General features: G+C 43.1%; 1 protein-coding gene across 1 annotated transcript in view; it reads right to left on the bottom strand.

Annotated features, from left to right (window-relative positions):
* The window catches only part of CDHR1 (cadherin related family member 1), a 42,679-nt gene extending 37,033 nt beyond the window's left edge, over positions 1-5,646 (bottom strand). The window contains exons 1-2 of the mRNA XM_063406483.1: positions 5,586-5,646; positions 4,709-4,804 (exon numbers count right to left, since the gene is read on the bottom strand). Of these exons, the coding sequence (XP_063262553.1) occupies positions 4,709-4,804; positions 5,586-5,646 (157 nt within the window). The remainder of the gene's footprint in view (positions 1-4,708; positions 4,805-5,585) is intronic.
* Between the last annotated feature and the right edge of the window lie 11,217 nt (positions 5,647-16,863).

The raw sequence follows: 16,863 nt of genomic DNA, 5'->3' as shown, positions 1-16,863 counted from the left end.
CTGACATCTGTTAACAAGATGCTGAGAGGGACATGCATGGCCATGCTCCCAGGACAGGACACCTCTGTTCCTAATGTCACAGCAAATACCACTTTGCCTGCTCTCCACCTGTCTCAGCCAAGGGCCCATTTCCCCAGCAGAAAAGGAGGTGGACACAGAGTTAACACAAAGCTGCAGATGGCTGTTCTGACATCAAGCTCACCCCAAGCACAGGGGAGCTCAGGCTCCTGGAGCTCATGGACACACACCACGATTACCCCAAAGGAAAAGGCAGCTCCTTTCCCATCCCCTGCTTGCTCTTTCTGACCATGCCCAGGCCCTTCTGCTCCCTCCCTGAGCCCGGTGCACCAGCTGGCTGGAAAAGCAGAGACATGGCAGCAGCAGCAGCCCAAAAACCACGGCTGCTACAGCAGCAGCCAAAACACACCCTGCAGCTGCCAGTGCCTGTCACAGAGAGATGGAATATGTCAGCAAGAGCTCAGCATGGGGCCTGGACCACCACCCCATGGACAGCAGAAATAGGTCCCTGCAGCACCCACAGCAACCAACTCCAAGGAGAAGCCATCTGAGTGCAATTTTCTGATGTATCTACAGTTTCTGTCACAAGAATCAAAACACAATTGAAGGCTGTAACACCTGTGAGTCCTCAGAGCATCTCTGTGCAGTGCTCAGCTTTGCAGGGGGCTTTGCTCTGTGCACTGCTGGCACTGCTGCAGGGGTGCAGAAGCAGGCTGTGCTTGACACTTCTGTTCTGGTAGCTCCCAGCTCTCCTAAAGGTGGACCAGGGCAACAGAAACAAGGAAAGATTGACAGGCACCACAGGGGACAAGAAGGCTCTCCACAGTCAGCTGTGAATGATGGGAAGAAAGGAGACCAGGAGTGTGCAGGAACAGGGCAGGCTTGAAGGATGGAGGGATCTGAAGGGATCAGTCACCCAGTGGTGAGTAACTGGCAGCTGTAGCCTTGATCAAAGAACTGCCACTGCAAACTGGCCTCTCATGGGAGGAATGCCTTCTTGGGGGGGAGGGAAAAAAAAGAAAGGGAAATGCAAGGAGATCATGCAGAGATCTACAGAGCACTGATGATGTTTGGGCTTTGAGAGAGTAATGAACTTAGGCCTCCTGAGACTGCTTCAATCCCCTGCTCTGCAGCTGTTCCCAGCCCCACTCTGTCCCCACTATGAGGCTTACAGGGATTATGAAGTAAGATGAAACAAACAACCTGAAATAGCATCCCACTCCTGCCTTAAGACCTTGATTAGGAGCGCATGCACTTTTTGTATGTACACATGCAAAGAGCTAATTACCCACCTGCCCTGCCAAATCACAAACACCAACTGCTATTTCAGTCTATAACTTCTCCCATTCTTCTTAAATCTGGCACTGGAAGGGACTGCTGTTCTAGCCCCTCTTACTCTGAGGGGTCTCATGTCCTGCAGCAACAAATAGGATCTGGGAATCTGCAGGTACTTTGAAGCATTCATGCAGAAATAGGACTTGCTGGTTTTATAACAACTTGGTACACAAGTTACAACTATCCGTAAATAAGCAAAACAGGACAAGGGAAAAGAAGGTCAAGTTAAGGATGATATGAGAATGGTAATGAATTTGATGTGTTCACACAGCTGCAGAACTGCAATTTCTCATTCTACAGCTGCACAGAGAATCCATCATGTCCTTTCAATGTTCCCAAATGTTGTATGTCCCTTGCCTACAGATGTCTGTGAATATAACTAACACACACTACTTTGCCAACCACTCAGTCTCAGCCAGGTTAAAGACTAAAGTTTATTAAAGCTGCTGTCCGTGGCATTGCACAGATCAGACACCAGCTGCTGCCAAGAAAAGCATCCTGCCCATGACTCCAAACATTATGTGAGGACAGGGAGGATCTAATAGCAACCTGTCCATTTTTGCAGCACACAAACCTGAGTGAAGCCATCCAGAATCAAACATATGGAAGTTTTAATTCCCCTGTTTTGTCACTGATCAACCTGCTCAACCTGAGAGATGACTGCAGGAGTGTGGATGCTTGGGACTGCACATGAACATGGGAGACCAGATTCCTTCTCCTGCTTCTGGAGGAGATCAGAGTAAGTGATGAAGAACAACAGTCTCCTCTGCAGTGCCACAGGAAAGGGCCAGCCTGGTACCCATTTAGCACTGAGCTCTGGCACAAAGATCTGGCTGTGGTCTGATGTGAATTCTGCTCCTCTTGCCCTGCACAAAACTGAAAGGACACCCAGCACTGCAGCACTGGAGTGTCAGTCAAGTGACAGTGTGTAACTGTCTCTGCCAAAGCCTCCCTGAGGAGTGGCTGTGCTGACATGGGCAGCAGCTGTTTGTGTTAAGCAAATCCCAAGCCACCATGTCCCAATGGAACTTCTAAAAGTGCTTTCAGAAGAGAAGACCTTGCAGTACTTACAACTGTTTGTCAAGATATTCTGGGAATTAGCCCAAAGAAGCACTGGAAGCTGTGTGACAAAGCAACCACATTTGGTCTTCTCAAAAGTAAGGTCTTATCTCTCTTTCCCAAGGGTTTCTACAGGCCTTTTGGAGCTTTCAGAGAGAAGCTGCTTCTCTCTTGTCTTTTAAAGCACATGTAATTTATACATCAAATCAGAAGTACAAGCCAGCCAATTTAAACACGTATAAGCACATTCTGGATGAAGCTAGTAGGCAGGAACCACAGCAGCTCTCAACCTGAGCTTTATCACTGCTGCATGCAAAGCACAAACTCTCCAGAGACCTCTATGTCCCTAGTCTGGTTGCTAATGTTACAAAAGCACATCCAGAAGCCCATCACATATCTCATTATTCTTACTCGGGCTAATTAGGAGAGCACTAGCACAAGCTCTGATCCCTCACACTTTTGCTGTTGAGGCACACTGTCCTCTTTTTGGCTGCTGGAACACCAGATCAGATGCAGTGGAAATTACTGCTGTACTTCACTGCTGCAGAGAGTGCTGTCATCTGAGAGACCACACATGGCACTGCAGTCCTGACAGGAGGGACACTTTTGCCCGTGTTGTGGCTCTGTGCCATCTTTAGCTCCGCATCCCCATGAGGTGCCTGGAGGCTCCCAGTGGTGGCAGGGAGAGGCTGGTGCTCTGTAGATGTCTGCAGGCTGGCACCACACCAGGGAGGGGAGTTGGATGGCGGGTGGGACTGCCTGCAGTTTCAGGGGTGGAGTGGGCAAGCACCACCCCAAACAAACTGAGCTGGGGTCCCATTTTGTGGCTGTCTGGCGTTACAAGCCTCATCTATCCTTGGACAAGTGATTCCCCTGCCTAATGTAAGTCCAGCAACCAGCAGAACCGTAGGGATTGCCAAGGCTGAACTAAGTGTGGTTTCCATGAGAATCCAGGCAGAAGTACCGCAAAAATTTCAGCTCCTTGGTCTGCCTCTGGCTTTTGCAAGTGCCACTACATTACTACATTACTGTTGGCCTTCAAGCTGAGGTTTCCACTTCAGCTTGACCAAGCTCATAGCAAATTCCTGTTGCATCACAAGCAAGCTGCTTTTAAGTTCGTTATTGAGACGTGTCACTTCTACACTATGTGCTGACTTCTCCCCCTTCTCTTCTCAAGCTGAGCAGGTAAAGGAGAATTTGCTGCTTCCAAATACCCCTCCTCCCCACCCTCCAGCAGGCCCAGCATGGGTCTTGGATGACATTAACACCACTGGGTCAGAAATGGAGACTCTGAGCAAACCCAGGCAGCTGCTTCCCAGCACAGAGTGACCTTGGTGTGGTTTAAGAAGGCGTGGGTGGCAATGTCAGGCTTTCAGAGCAGGCTGTGCCCTCTGATCCCTCCCTCGCCCTGCCCTTCCCCAGCTGCCTAAGCCCTGCGAGGGGGTGTTTGGGTGCAGCCATCCCTCTCCTCTGCATGAGGCACAAGTAAAGGGGTGCTTTGGTACCTGGTTTGCATTAACTAAATATTTTTCTGATTTAGCCTGTGAAAGCTACAGATGAACAGAAGAAAATCCTAAATGAAATCTCAGTGCAAAGTTTGAAGTAAAAGTGATGTTCCTCACTTAATATATTTTTTATGTAATTGTTTAGGTATTAGGAGATTATTTTTCCCCCACAGAAAATATTGATTATACATCACCTTTTGTTATTTAACTTTGTGCAACCACAGTTAAAAGAAGCATAAATAGACCTGCCTCAAAGTGCTGAAATCTGAAAACCGTATCAATTTTTGAATTTTCAATAAAAGAAAGTGAATCATTTTTAAAAATCATCAGTTATTTAGACAAAGCAATTTTCACTGCAAGCAGAAACATTTTCTACCATTTGTATGTAAACATTAAAAATGTGTTTAGAAAAAATCATGCCCCTTACTTTTCAATGTACAGCTTGCTTTTATCAAGGCTGATAAAATTATTAGAAACTAGGCTTTTTTCTCATAAGCATTTACAGAATTGGTAAGAAGCCTCTCACCAAAAATTTATTTCTTACCCCAAAGGTCTGTGCTCTGAAGCTGTGAATAGACTGGTGGACCAAAAAAAGAGGCAGCTAGAATTCATGTTTTAAATTGCAGCTACAATTCAAACACATCATTTTAAATTGAGGCAAATTAAGAGCTTGAGAGAAAAACATGTAAGATCACAGCATATAACTACAACCTACAAGAAAATATATATGTTTATCATAAGAGCAAGCAACTCCAGTTTCACAGTTTAAACATAGAAATTTTAATACTGACCCACAGGTGTGTCCTCCGAAAGGCTGAGAAGTGCCATGTTCCCATTTGTGCTTCTGGCTCCATTATCAAAGAAATAGGGGGCATAATTTGCCTGAACTGCAATTAAAACAAAACAGAAGCCAAACAAAAGCATTTTGTAGGTGACAGTGATTTGGCTGACTCTCAGTAAACAGGAGTTGTTTTGGGAATACTAGGAGTGCATAACACACCCAGTTGCTGCAATAACACACCCAGTTGCTGCAATGGACTTTCAGAACTGTATCTGTATAGATATTTTTAATAAAATTACTCCTACACGCCACTGTGCCAGTATTTACACAGCAGGAAATAGAGAGAGTATATAAAAAACCTCCAAATCAACAGAAACAAAACAAATAGCAGGATTTCCCTAAAAAAATCTCAACTAGTTCCAGACAGCTTCAATGAAAAATTAACGTTTTCAGCTTTCAATGATGGAACACCTCTCCCCTACTCTACACATACAAGCCTGAAACTTTCCCAGTACCTTGGTACCTTACCCAGTTTTCTTACCCAGTGTTCTAAGCACATCCTGCCTTAAAATTATGCCTATTACATGAGCAATTAGCCATAATTAAATACTTACTTGCTGCCAGACAACAGCAAAGTTAAAAAAAAACAAAACAAAAAACAACAAATTAGTTGTCATTCTACTGATTGACTGTTAGAGATTAAAAATAGCCCGTTTGAAACAAAACTGCGAGTATATAAACACAGAGGATAACAATTGCACAAGGACCAGTAGCCAAGGAAAATATTTCAGAACAACATTACCACATCAGTAAGGATAACTACAGGATTTAAGGTTATGCTTGTATTCTCCTATATTTTTACTTAACAAAGTGATTATTGTACTCACCCAGGCAAACATGCACCAAACTGAGAAATAAGGAGGGGGTGAAATGCCTTACATGCTTCATCCCACTGAAGAAATAGCCAACTTCTGTGTTATAAGAGCTTGGTTTTTGATGGTTTTGTTTATTTTTTAAAATTTTTATTTCTCTGAAATGTCCAGGAAAGTGCCCTTCAGACTGATGTAGCAGAGAAATGTGGAAGAGGCAGTAACAGATGCTAAGATGTTAAGCGGATGACACGTCTTAATTTCTGAGGAATTTAAAGAAGCTCCTTCCTACCACCTAATTAGACCAATTACTTTGCAGGGAGCTGTGGGACTCATCTCTGAGACAAGATTTGGAGGAATCAGTGTAACTCTCATGTTTTGCTGTCAGTACTGTATTTGTGCTGTCCAAACACACAAGTCAGGGAGAAGGTAAAGTAGAATTTGTTTTCTTTCTGAACTGTATCTTTAATTCTCCAAGACAGTTTTCTGTTTTTAAGAGCTAAAATAAATCTTTATTTTAGCTCTGGCAATCTTGAGAAACTACAAAAGATGAAAATTTAATATTAGCAAAAACAATAGAAATGATTGTTACTGTTTTAAAGAAAGCACTTATGATAGCAAAAGAAAATACAAAACATTGCATATTAAAAATGCAGAAGTCAAAATGTTCTTTTTATGAGTTGGCCTGACCATTTAATTCTTAAACTGCATGAATTTTTGAAAGCATCTTTTACTTTCAGCAGGAAATTTTCAACGTACTAAGAAGTGTGTTTAACCATCAACACATCAAAAAAAGGCTTTTTAAATTGCTTGTTTTGACATATAGAAGGTGTTTGCTATCTAAAAATATATATATATTCCAATATACTATATGGTTAAAAATCAGCCACCCTGAGGCTGTTCACAGATAACCCTGTTTGAAAGGAGCTCCATCAGTGACAGTTCGTGACTCAATGACCCTTGTGGTCCCTTCCAGGTTGGACAATTCTGTGACTGTGTGGTTCTGCAGCACCTCGCTGCCAAGCACCCAGGTGTTTACATCGCAGCTGAGCTGTTTAAACCTGACCTGAGGCAAAGCACTTGCCCTTTAAGGATGTGTTAATGGAGTTTTCTGGGTTATTTAATTAACAGTCAGAGTGAAAGAAATGTCTAATAGATTAATCAGTCAAAGAGTCCCCATCGCAGTGCTTTAAGAAGTGGCAGGAGCTGCGCATGCTGCCTGGCAGGGACAGGTGAGGTGGGCACATGCAGGGGAAACCCTGAGAGCAGGTGCAGAGTTTTACACAGGGCCACAGTGTAGGTCTGTGGCCCCCTCAGTCACCCACATGTTTTATCACTGTTTGCCAAAGCTTCAGAAGGGAGCAGGTCATTGTTCCCTAGACAATCCCACAGACAGCCTCCCCTGCCAGCCCTGGCCCGTGGGATGCAGGGCTGAAGATGGGCAGCGCTGCAGGGAGAGCTTTCACCACTCACGGAGGGAAATGACAGGCTGGCCAGCTCCCATATATTTTTCCTCCAGAAGGAGCTGTCACACATTTATAGTGTTCCTTACCCTGACCTTGGCAGGGGGAACAAATGCTGGAGGGGGCCATGGGAGAGGCCTTTGCTGCAGACACAGTGCTGTGCTGCTCCCATGCTGTGGACAGGGCTGGTGGGGCGCCTGCAGATCCCCTGGGATCTACAGTGCTGCTGGCAGGACACCTGTGCCTGCAGAACAAATCAACTGTAAGGCTCTCAGAAGGAGAAAAGCAAAACTCTTGGGTCAGTATTAACAAAACTCATCATCCATAATGGAATTTGCCGGAGAATGGTACAGAGAGCAAAAGACTAAAGGCGGCTGCAAATGGATCAAACAAATTAATGACGACTGGGTTCACTGATGACTGACAAATGTGATGACACAGATGCAAACCCTGGTTCAGTACAGCACTACATTATCACCTGCCAGAAGCTCACAAGTTAAACCAAGGGAAGGCTCTTTGACATCTTGATCTCTTTCTGACCAATTTTTATGGGAGCAGATCTTTGTTCTGCCTCTGTATGATTGTATTTGTAGAGCACTATTAACAAAAGCTCCACGTTGAACTGGTCTGTGACTGCAGCAGTGGCCTGTAAAGCTCAAGGAAACCTGCAGCAGGCAACTATGAAAAACAAATGTATTTTTAGTGCATTTAAATTCATGATATGGGAATCCAAAGCTGAAAACTGTGTGGGAGCAGATACACATATAGAAGATGGATATAAATTTAGTCCCTATTGCAGATTTAATCATCCCACTCTGTCAAAAATAGTATTAAACCACTAAAAAATCACAGAAATAGACCTGCATGGTGCCTAAAAAAATCCAGAAATAGCACCTAAAATGTCTTCTCATCTGCCTCCTCAACCCAGAACTAACAACACACTATTTTTTCTACAGAGCATTTTCCTAGAACAAGTGATGGAGAGCTCTTGTCAAAGTTAATAGCTGTCTGTTCCCCTGGTTGCATCCCCTGGGGATCTGAATCTCTAGGGCCTGCATCTCCAAGGAAGCAAAATGCCTCCCTCCTGAATTTCAATGAGTTTGAGCTCTTAATCCCCTTACAGTTTGAAAACCTAGTTAATATGTGTCTATGCACAGTCAGATCCATACCTAACACAGCAACATTTGACAGAGTAGTTTTTTTCTGTCAGAAAATATACTTTTATCAAAACCAACACAGCTCATGGATCCAGGCTTATTTTGATGATTTTTCTCCTTTGGAAGAAAAGGGGCAGGAGGGGGTTTTAGGAAAGCAGTATTTTCTGTCCCAGCTTTTTTGGGAATGGAAGGATCTCTCTATGTACAAGAAACTTTCTATTTCATACATTCTTAGTATATCGAGTAGCAAAAAATGTAAAAGAAGAGTGAAATATACCCATCTGCTCTCAAATGTACCCACCTGATCAGGATCAACTGCTTTCCTAGGGTTTTGCTTACTAATCAGTTTAAAAAACATCCAGAAAATATTCAATACCTTCAGAACAGAAGTTTGGGTCACTGATTAGCAATATCTACTGGAGCTTGTTAGACAATCTGAATTTTTATACAGTAGAAGTTTAAATGTTGAAGGATGCTACAATAATGCAGTGAATATTGACTGCAGCTCTGACCACAGCTGGGGTGTACTGGGGCCAGTGCAGCATGGCTGTAAAACAGCTGAAATGTGCAATGAGAAACCCCCTGGGATGCCCTGAGCCATGGAGGCTTTTCTTCCCCCGAGACAAAGCTACATCCCAACATGAAACTAGATCCTTGCTGGGCACAGGGGCCAGACAAAACCAGCCACACACAAGGCCAGCTCCTGCCCTGTTAGCTCTCATCTCTTTGAGCCTTTGAGAATGTTGGAAAATCCTGGGCCCCACCATGTTCACTTTTTTAGCCCTGAACCTGAAGCCTAGGGCTAGTAATCCTCCTGAATCAAATGGCTGACATGAGAGGGGCTTTCACCACTACCAAGAGCTGCACTTCTTCTGTTCACACAGCCCTGAATGGGGGAATTGTGGGTCCCACAAAGACAGCTGCTCCTGAGCCCAGACCCAAAGCACAGCCTAAAATGTTGGCCAGACTAGAACTGGCAGCAGATGCCAGCATAAAATGGCACCTAAACTTCCCCAGGAGCACAGCCCATCACACTACACAGCAATGCCACCAGGAGCTCAGGGTGGGGACAGTGGTTCCCAGCTGAGGGGTGAGTGCCCTGTTGTGCCACTGGAATCCCAGCTGGCACCTGCTGCCACCCGTGCTGGCAGGCTGAGCACAGGGCTCCAACTGAGCTGGCACCGGGAGAAATTACTCTTTCCACATCGTGGGTGGCTCTTCCACCTCAGGGCCATCACATTAGAGCTGCCCACCTGGGGAATGCCTGCTTGGCATATAAATGGGAGGTTTGCATGAGTTGCATTTCGATCAGTTTTTGGATGCTCACATGCATTGGCGATTTAAAAATCATGAGAAAAATGAAATTAAGAAATAACAGATATTATTTTCCACCATCCTCCTTGCTTTTTAATAACTATGTACTGTCTTCTGATTTTATGTTTCCATTTTCCTCTGTTCTAGGCTCTGGGCAACTATTGATAAGTAATAAAGTTCACACTCATATAATATCAGTTCAAGCTACTTTTTTATATGCTTGTCCCTGAATTTGGGGTGTATATGACATTAGCATTACCCTGGAGAGGAGCATTCAGCGTTTTTTGTGCGCACATTTGTGCATGTAAATAAATTGAACATAAAAAGTGCTGCACACTTTGTCTAAACCTCAGCATGTGCAGAAAGACAGCAAATCACACTGTGGCCTTCTCTTTGTAAATCACATGCTAAAAGGGGCTGTGGGACTTACCATTGATACCTGGAGGCATTATGTACAGCTCAGTTCACTCAGAATTCCTCACGCAATTCTGCAAAGGAGAGAAGTGGAGCCTCAGTCAAATTTTCTCAAAACTCTCTCTATTCTCACATTTTTGAAAGTGAGCGGGACATTGTTTTTTAGCTTGAAAGCAAAGGAAGGGGCCTGACATAAACCATAGGTAAGACAGGCACCCCAACAACCCTGGCCTCAGCTGGGCTGTCCCTTGCACACCGAAGGGTGAGCTCAGCAGCAAATCCCAGGCCATGGTGTGAGTGAGAATTGTCTCAGCTGATCCCCAAACATCTTAAGAGCAGCAGGACATGCTGAGGTAACAGAAATGTAATGATCACACTTGCCTGAGTGTTTGCTGCCTGGCTGGCAAAAAACACACAGCTCCCAGCACAAACCAAACCAATCACTCTTTCCTGCCTACATCATTCCCCCTCCTAACAACCTCCCTGCAGAGGGGTGATAGGTGACTTGTACTGGGGCATATCATCACTCTACACCAATTTCCATTGATACAGGATAGAGATGATCCTGGAAATCCAGGAACAGCTGTCGATGACATTTCAGATGACTGGTTTTGGTGGTGAACAATTTTGCATAACCCAGATTTTACATTTTCATAGCACAGCACCATACCTTCTGTCTGATTGCTGGGAGAAACTATAGGAACTGGGGAATCTTCAAGAAGAACCTGGGCCAGCTTGTTGGCAGGAGAGAAAAGACTGAAGTCCCTCAAAGACTTCAGTGCCCATCTCTATGTTTTGAATTACCAGCTATGGGAGAGAAACAGACTTGCAATAGGTCAAACATTGCTCAGTAGGAACTGCAAAAGAGAACAGTCCTACTTTTTGGTGGCTAAATCTAATCAGAAATGAGTGCTTGAGTCCTTGGCCATTATCACCCAACTCTGATCCTCCCAGTAGCCAGAACAAATATGCCACCTCCTAAATGAGTTTATGCATCTCTCCACAGCCTATGCTCATCAATTAGGATACGTAAATTTGTTAAAATGACCTGGAATTTTTGGTAGTCATGAGAGATTAAAATGTAAACTAATAAACATTTCTTTCTTCCTCTCACTGTTATTCTCTTGCTATTAATTGAATGAATTTAACATTTTAAAAGGAAAATGAGTTCATTGTCACAGTTCTGACATATGAACATCTAAGTTCAGTTTTTATATCCACCACAGTCTATAAACAATCAGCCCAAGATCATTAAATTCATATAAAAGTAATCTAAAAATTCTGATGTGCTCATGAGTGATCTTGGTTAAATTTATAAACCCCTCTTAGCTCAGTAATTCCAGGCTGAAAGTGACACTGTGCTGTTTCGTTTAAGGCATTTAGAGAACAACATGAGTTGTAACTTGGCTGTCTACACATCTTTTTATATTGCAGCTCTACTAAGCAGCTATGCTAAACCTCAGCACTGAGCAGGAGAATGGTGAAACCTGGGTAGTACCATGGAATGCTGTGTGTTGGAAGAGACAAGCTCATCTTGCTCACTGAAGTTTAAAGCTCATCTACTCCAAATCCCTGCAGTGAGCAAGGACATCTTCAACAGATCAGGTTGCTCCTGAATGTTTCCAGGGACAGGGCATCTACAGCTCCTCAGGGCAGCCCATGCCAGTATTTCACCACCCTCAACAGGAAAAATTTAGTCTGATAAAACACACAGCATAAAAAAGACTTTGTAACTCAACTGATTCAGGAAGATATGCCCACAGAGCAGAAGAAGGAAAACATTCCCCTTTCATGGAAAGGAAAACCAAGATTTAGAAAAGTGACTACAAGCATTATATCAACTTGAGCCCCCTGGATTTGAAATCCCCCTATTTTGGATAACAAGAAGAGAAACATTCAGCTATGATGTTCTTATTTCCAAAGGAATTAAGAAATTACAATGTCAGCAAAACAGAGGGAGAGCCGACACCAAATATCTACCAGTTTTAGCATTTCCACAGTAGCTTTCAAAGAGACAACAAAGTTTTTCCCAGCAAAATGGGGTGGGCAATTTTTCCACACAGGTGAAGAGATTGTAGTTTCATCCCGTCTGAAAAAAATGCTAGTCTACACACCAAAAATCTCAGAGCATTTGCCTGCATGATTTATCATGAGTTATTGTCATTCACTGTGGGTGGCAGCAGAGGTTTAGGGAATTCCTGGGGAAAAGAAGTAACTTCATCTCAGATATAGCTACTCCTGATTTTAGTCTGCCACAAAGTGTTTTATAGCTTTTGCAAAAAAGGTGCTGCAGGTAACTGAGGAAAGGAGAACATTTTCTGCAGATGCTAAGTAATTAAAGTTCTTGCTATCCATTTTACTAGTTGAGAGGCTTTTGAAGACCACTGCAAAATCCATTTACAATTCAGTAACTTTACTTCTTTGGAGCTACGGATCACTCTCCTCATTTTCTTTTGACACAGATAGAAAATGAACAAATAGTCCCTAGAATATCCAGGTATATTTAGATAGCCTAAATTCATTTCAGCAGCATGATCTGTGATGGATGTGGTGCTGTGGAGCATGACACAGATCTGTGTGAAGGATGCCATTTAGCAGCAGACAGGCAGTCCAAGTTATTTATGAAAGAACTAGTATTGTTCATTGTTTTGCCTGTAAAAGTTATACATATAACTCAGAGTTGGGGTGTGAATAATGAATAAATCAAGATTTTATAGTTTACTCAGTGTGGCTGAGGAAGATAACGAGACTTGTTTAGGTAGAGCAAAGAAACACTTGTGCTCTCCCCATAAATCTCCTGGCTGGTGAGCATGCCATGGACATCCCTGTGTGGATGACCTGCTTACAAGACTGTAACATGACTTGTTGAACCAGGGGATGTATGAAGATGAAACATGCTCCTTTCAGTGACCAAACTGAGCTGTTCAGTACAGGAATGGCATGAATGCAAAGACTAGAGGTGAACCAAAGCCCTCACTAGAGATCAGCTCTAAACCACACCAGCACTTTGGCCACAGGGGCTGAAACAGCCCCTGGATTTTACTCGGGTAAATGTACGACACTCTAACTGCAGGTGGCCCTTCCTATGATCTCTCTTGGGAATGCAGGGATGTGCCTTAAACCATTCTGAAAAGGGAATCTCACAACTCAGTAACACACTGGACTAAGTGACGAGGCACTTACCTTGTTAGGATATGGAGATCCAATGGAGGCAGGGCATACCTCAGCCTGTATTGCTGTCCCTTGGATTGCTGTGTCCAGAGGAAACCTGAGTATCCAGGCAGCCTTATTCCAAAGCAGTGCTTGTCCGTAACCTAGAAAACAAGATATGTGTCAACAGATTTTCTGTTGCAAGAATATTAAATACTCAGCTTTGAAGTAACTTACCTCCAAAACATGTGGGACTATCGCTCTATTCCCACTGATATTTTCCATCAGATATCTACTCTTTGCCTGGAGAGATTTCTACAATCAGTGTGTGTATGATGGTTCTCAAATCAAGTCATTTAACTTGGTGAGAGCCCAGAGATTTTCTCTTCATTCCTACTAGCTCTACTTATGAGCACTGTGCTCTCACCATCTCCTCCCACACTTTCTAGTACTTTATCTCAAAATGCTGTACTTACTTGGCTTTTTTTTAACAATCTATCAATAAGATAAATCAAAAGAACTGCATAGTAACAATCTCAACAATATATGTTGAGGAATGAATAAAATATCTAAGACTTTCACATCTGCTAACTAAGACTACATAGTCCAAAGTTATTGCAGTGAATGCTGACATACAAATTAAATGACAGAAAAATCCCTTCTCATGCTGTGGCTTTAAGATGATTACTTGGGCCTTGATGTTCAAATCCTGTAAGTGTCCTTGGTACAAAATTAATGTCTGCAAGCAAAAAAGGCAATGCAGCACCATTTTACAATATAGTTTTTGAAAATATACACTCAAGTCAGTCTCATGGACAGAAATTCGTGGAGACAAATAATGTAATTCAGCACTCGAGTAAATTCAGACAGCAGAATTTCTTTGAGATCCCACAACGACAAAGAAGGGGTTGAGGACCATCATGCCAAGAGGCAAAATACGAATTTTCTATTCAATGAGAATTGACAAGGAAGAAGACTCAACATGTTTAGGAACAAAAGAAAGCATGGAAAGAATGCTGAGGAAGGAAACCGAAAGTTCTGTCCAAAAGACAAGAAAAGGTGCAAAGCACATTTTATAATAAAGTTATGAAGAGCAGGTTGACTTTACTGTTCAGACTCAAGGATCTGTTTTAAAAAAACTGCTGAGTCTTAGACGTAAATTTAAGAGGAGTTCATTTCAAAGACTATCAAAGGTGGAGCTTATGAGGTTAAGGTCAAGACACATATAGTGGTCTCTCTTTTCACCAACCACACTCCTGAAGATGTGTGCAGAATAAAGCTGCAGTATCGGTATATATTTAACTAAGTAAAAGGAAAATGCTGAATTGTTTAACCTTGGTACACTCAAACAACATTAAGATAAGAGCTCAGTGATGATTGCCATCATTTATTGTTTTCCAATAGAAGTTAACAGCTGGAAAGCCACAGAGTCAAAAACAAACAAAACAACCAAACAAAAAAACACTTTAAAGAGGGACTTGAAGACACTGCTGCATTATCTCAGCTCATACCGAATCTTGTTTTCAACCACCTCACTGTTTCTCTGATAGCACTCATAAACAGATGGACTTCATCACACTTTTGTTTCTGATGAAAACATCTTCCTATACAAGCATATAGATGCCTTGGGGAGAAATGTGGGATGTGTTTAGGTTTAGGTTTTAGCATTGCTCGGTGAACAGGCCACACAACTGGCACTGACTGGGACACTTCTCCAGAGCCAAAATCCTGAATTCCTTGAGGATACCTGGGCCCTTTCATCAATGCAAACAGGAAGTTGTGTGTGGAGGACCCACCTAGCAAAGACAGAATCTTCCAGTGCACTTTGGTTTTTGGAGACAATTTGAAGCACATGCTACAGACATTTGATTTTCAGAGACCAGGCAAGCACCAAAGAAAGCCCCATGAATATGTCTTTTTGGCCCCTGAGGTTGGCATCAGTGCTGAAGACTAAACAACATGACCAAACCCAGCAGAAAAGCATTTTCTTCACTGACCTAGGCAGCAACTTGCTTGCTTGTCAGGTGCTTGAGAGAAACCCTGCTGCTGTTTGGCTTCTGCTCTCAGAGTCCCTTTAGCCAGGACATTCCCATTGCTGTGACTGCACCACACATCACAAATAGAGTGCACAGGAGTGGAGATGAATGATTGTACAGGGCCTGGTGGGCAGCTCACAAACAGGCATTTTTGTGTGATGGAACCTTTGAAAGCTTGGGCTGCAATGCCTCCTAGAGCAAGTGTAAATCGTCAGCCCTGAGTGCCTGTGCTGTACGAGCAGCTGGGAGAAATCAGCTCTTAAAGGAACATCCCAGATGCAGCCTGAGTGACAGACACTGGTTCTTGGGAGAACTGAGGCTGTTGTGGCTGTGAGGCTGCAGAAGGCAGAGCAGTCACGTTCATCTGAGGATCACTCACAGGCACATAGTGACCTGATTTCTCTGCCAACGTGTTCAGAGCCTGACCAGATGGCACTGGGAGTGTAAGGTGCTTATCCTATAGGAAATCTGTCCTTAGCTCCCTTGTGGAGCATCAGCCTGAAAATGTGCAATTAAATCCCTCACACTTAAGTATATTCACAATCAGTACATCTGAAACACACCAACATATTGGCACAAAGGCTGAATGACAACATGAACAAATCCATATCCAGATGCTGAACTTTTCTAGCAGAGATCCCACCACTGAGACACTCAAAAGAGAAGTAATTTCTGGGAATTCCTTCTGTGCTGATAGCCCTGTTCTAAGATCAGAAGACAAAGCATGATGGAATAGTTATGTGTTCAAACCAAGGTAGATTGTCCAATGGGTGCTCGAAGTCTTTTAATATGGAAGGCTACTGGGAACCACAGGCATATATGGATTGGAACCAAAACCCTTGCTCCTGCCATTAGGGATCTCTCTTTGCTCCCCAACAGCAATTAAAAAAAAAATCAGTCCTGCAGAGCAATTAGCTACAATGAAGATAACTGCTTACATCTAGTAACAACTGGCTGATCTGAGGTAAAAAAAAGACTGTGTAAATGGGTTTGTCCCTACAAGAGGGACAAAAGAGACAAACTTTGGATAAATTTGTCTCAAAAAAACATCAGTAAGAAGTGCACATGCATCTGACCCACCTCCACAATCTGACAATATTTTCCTAAAACTAGTTAGCAAAATCTTTGGACAAAACAGTCAGGCAACAGGTCCTCAGACTTGATCCAGTGAATACTGATGCCACCATGAGTCTTCTACTCAGTTTTGGCAAGAGGTAGCTATGTATTTACACAGGAAATATTTATCCTTCTGCTTTTGTATTTCACCTTAGTTTATTGTTTGAGATGATATTGTTCATGGAGTAGTGTAGTTTTCCGTGGCAAATGAGATCACAAGAAGTTGCCTCTGTAGTCCACACTTTGGATAAAAGAAACTTCTTCAGAGCCAAAATCCTGAATTCCTTGAGGGTACCTGGGCCATTTTGTCAATTGTGAGCCAGTCTAGAGAGCTGAAAAGACAATATCAAAAACCCCCAGTACACCTTTTGGGATAATATTTGGAATAAAGAAGAGATACTTTTATTTCTCCTATGGCCCAGTTAGAAAAAAAAGAGAGCCCAAAACTTACCTCTACACCAACACTACCTGTGAGCAGGGATCATTTCTGCTGTGCTCCTGACAATTCACAGTCATAGTGCCAAATAAAACAGACTGATTTGGTGTTAGCTGGTGATATTAAGCTGTAAACAAAGTGAGGAGCCACCTGGCTCACTTAATTGACAGGGTCAGACCAGGATTCAACAACTGTTCTGTCAGGCATAGA

This window comes from Prinia subflava, chromosome 9 (assembly GCF_021018805.1).
Source record: "Prinia subflava isolate CZ2003 ecotype Zambia chromosome 9, Cam_Psub_1.2, whole genome shotgun sequence".
NCBI classification, from domain to species: Eukaryota; Metazoa; Chordata; class Aves; order Passeriformes; family Cisticolidae; genus Prinia; species Prinia subflava.
This window is presented reverse-complemented; position numbering and strand designations above follow the sequence as displayed.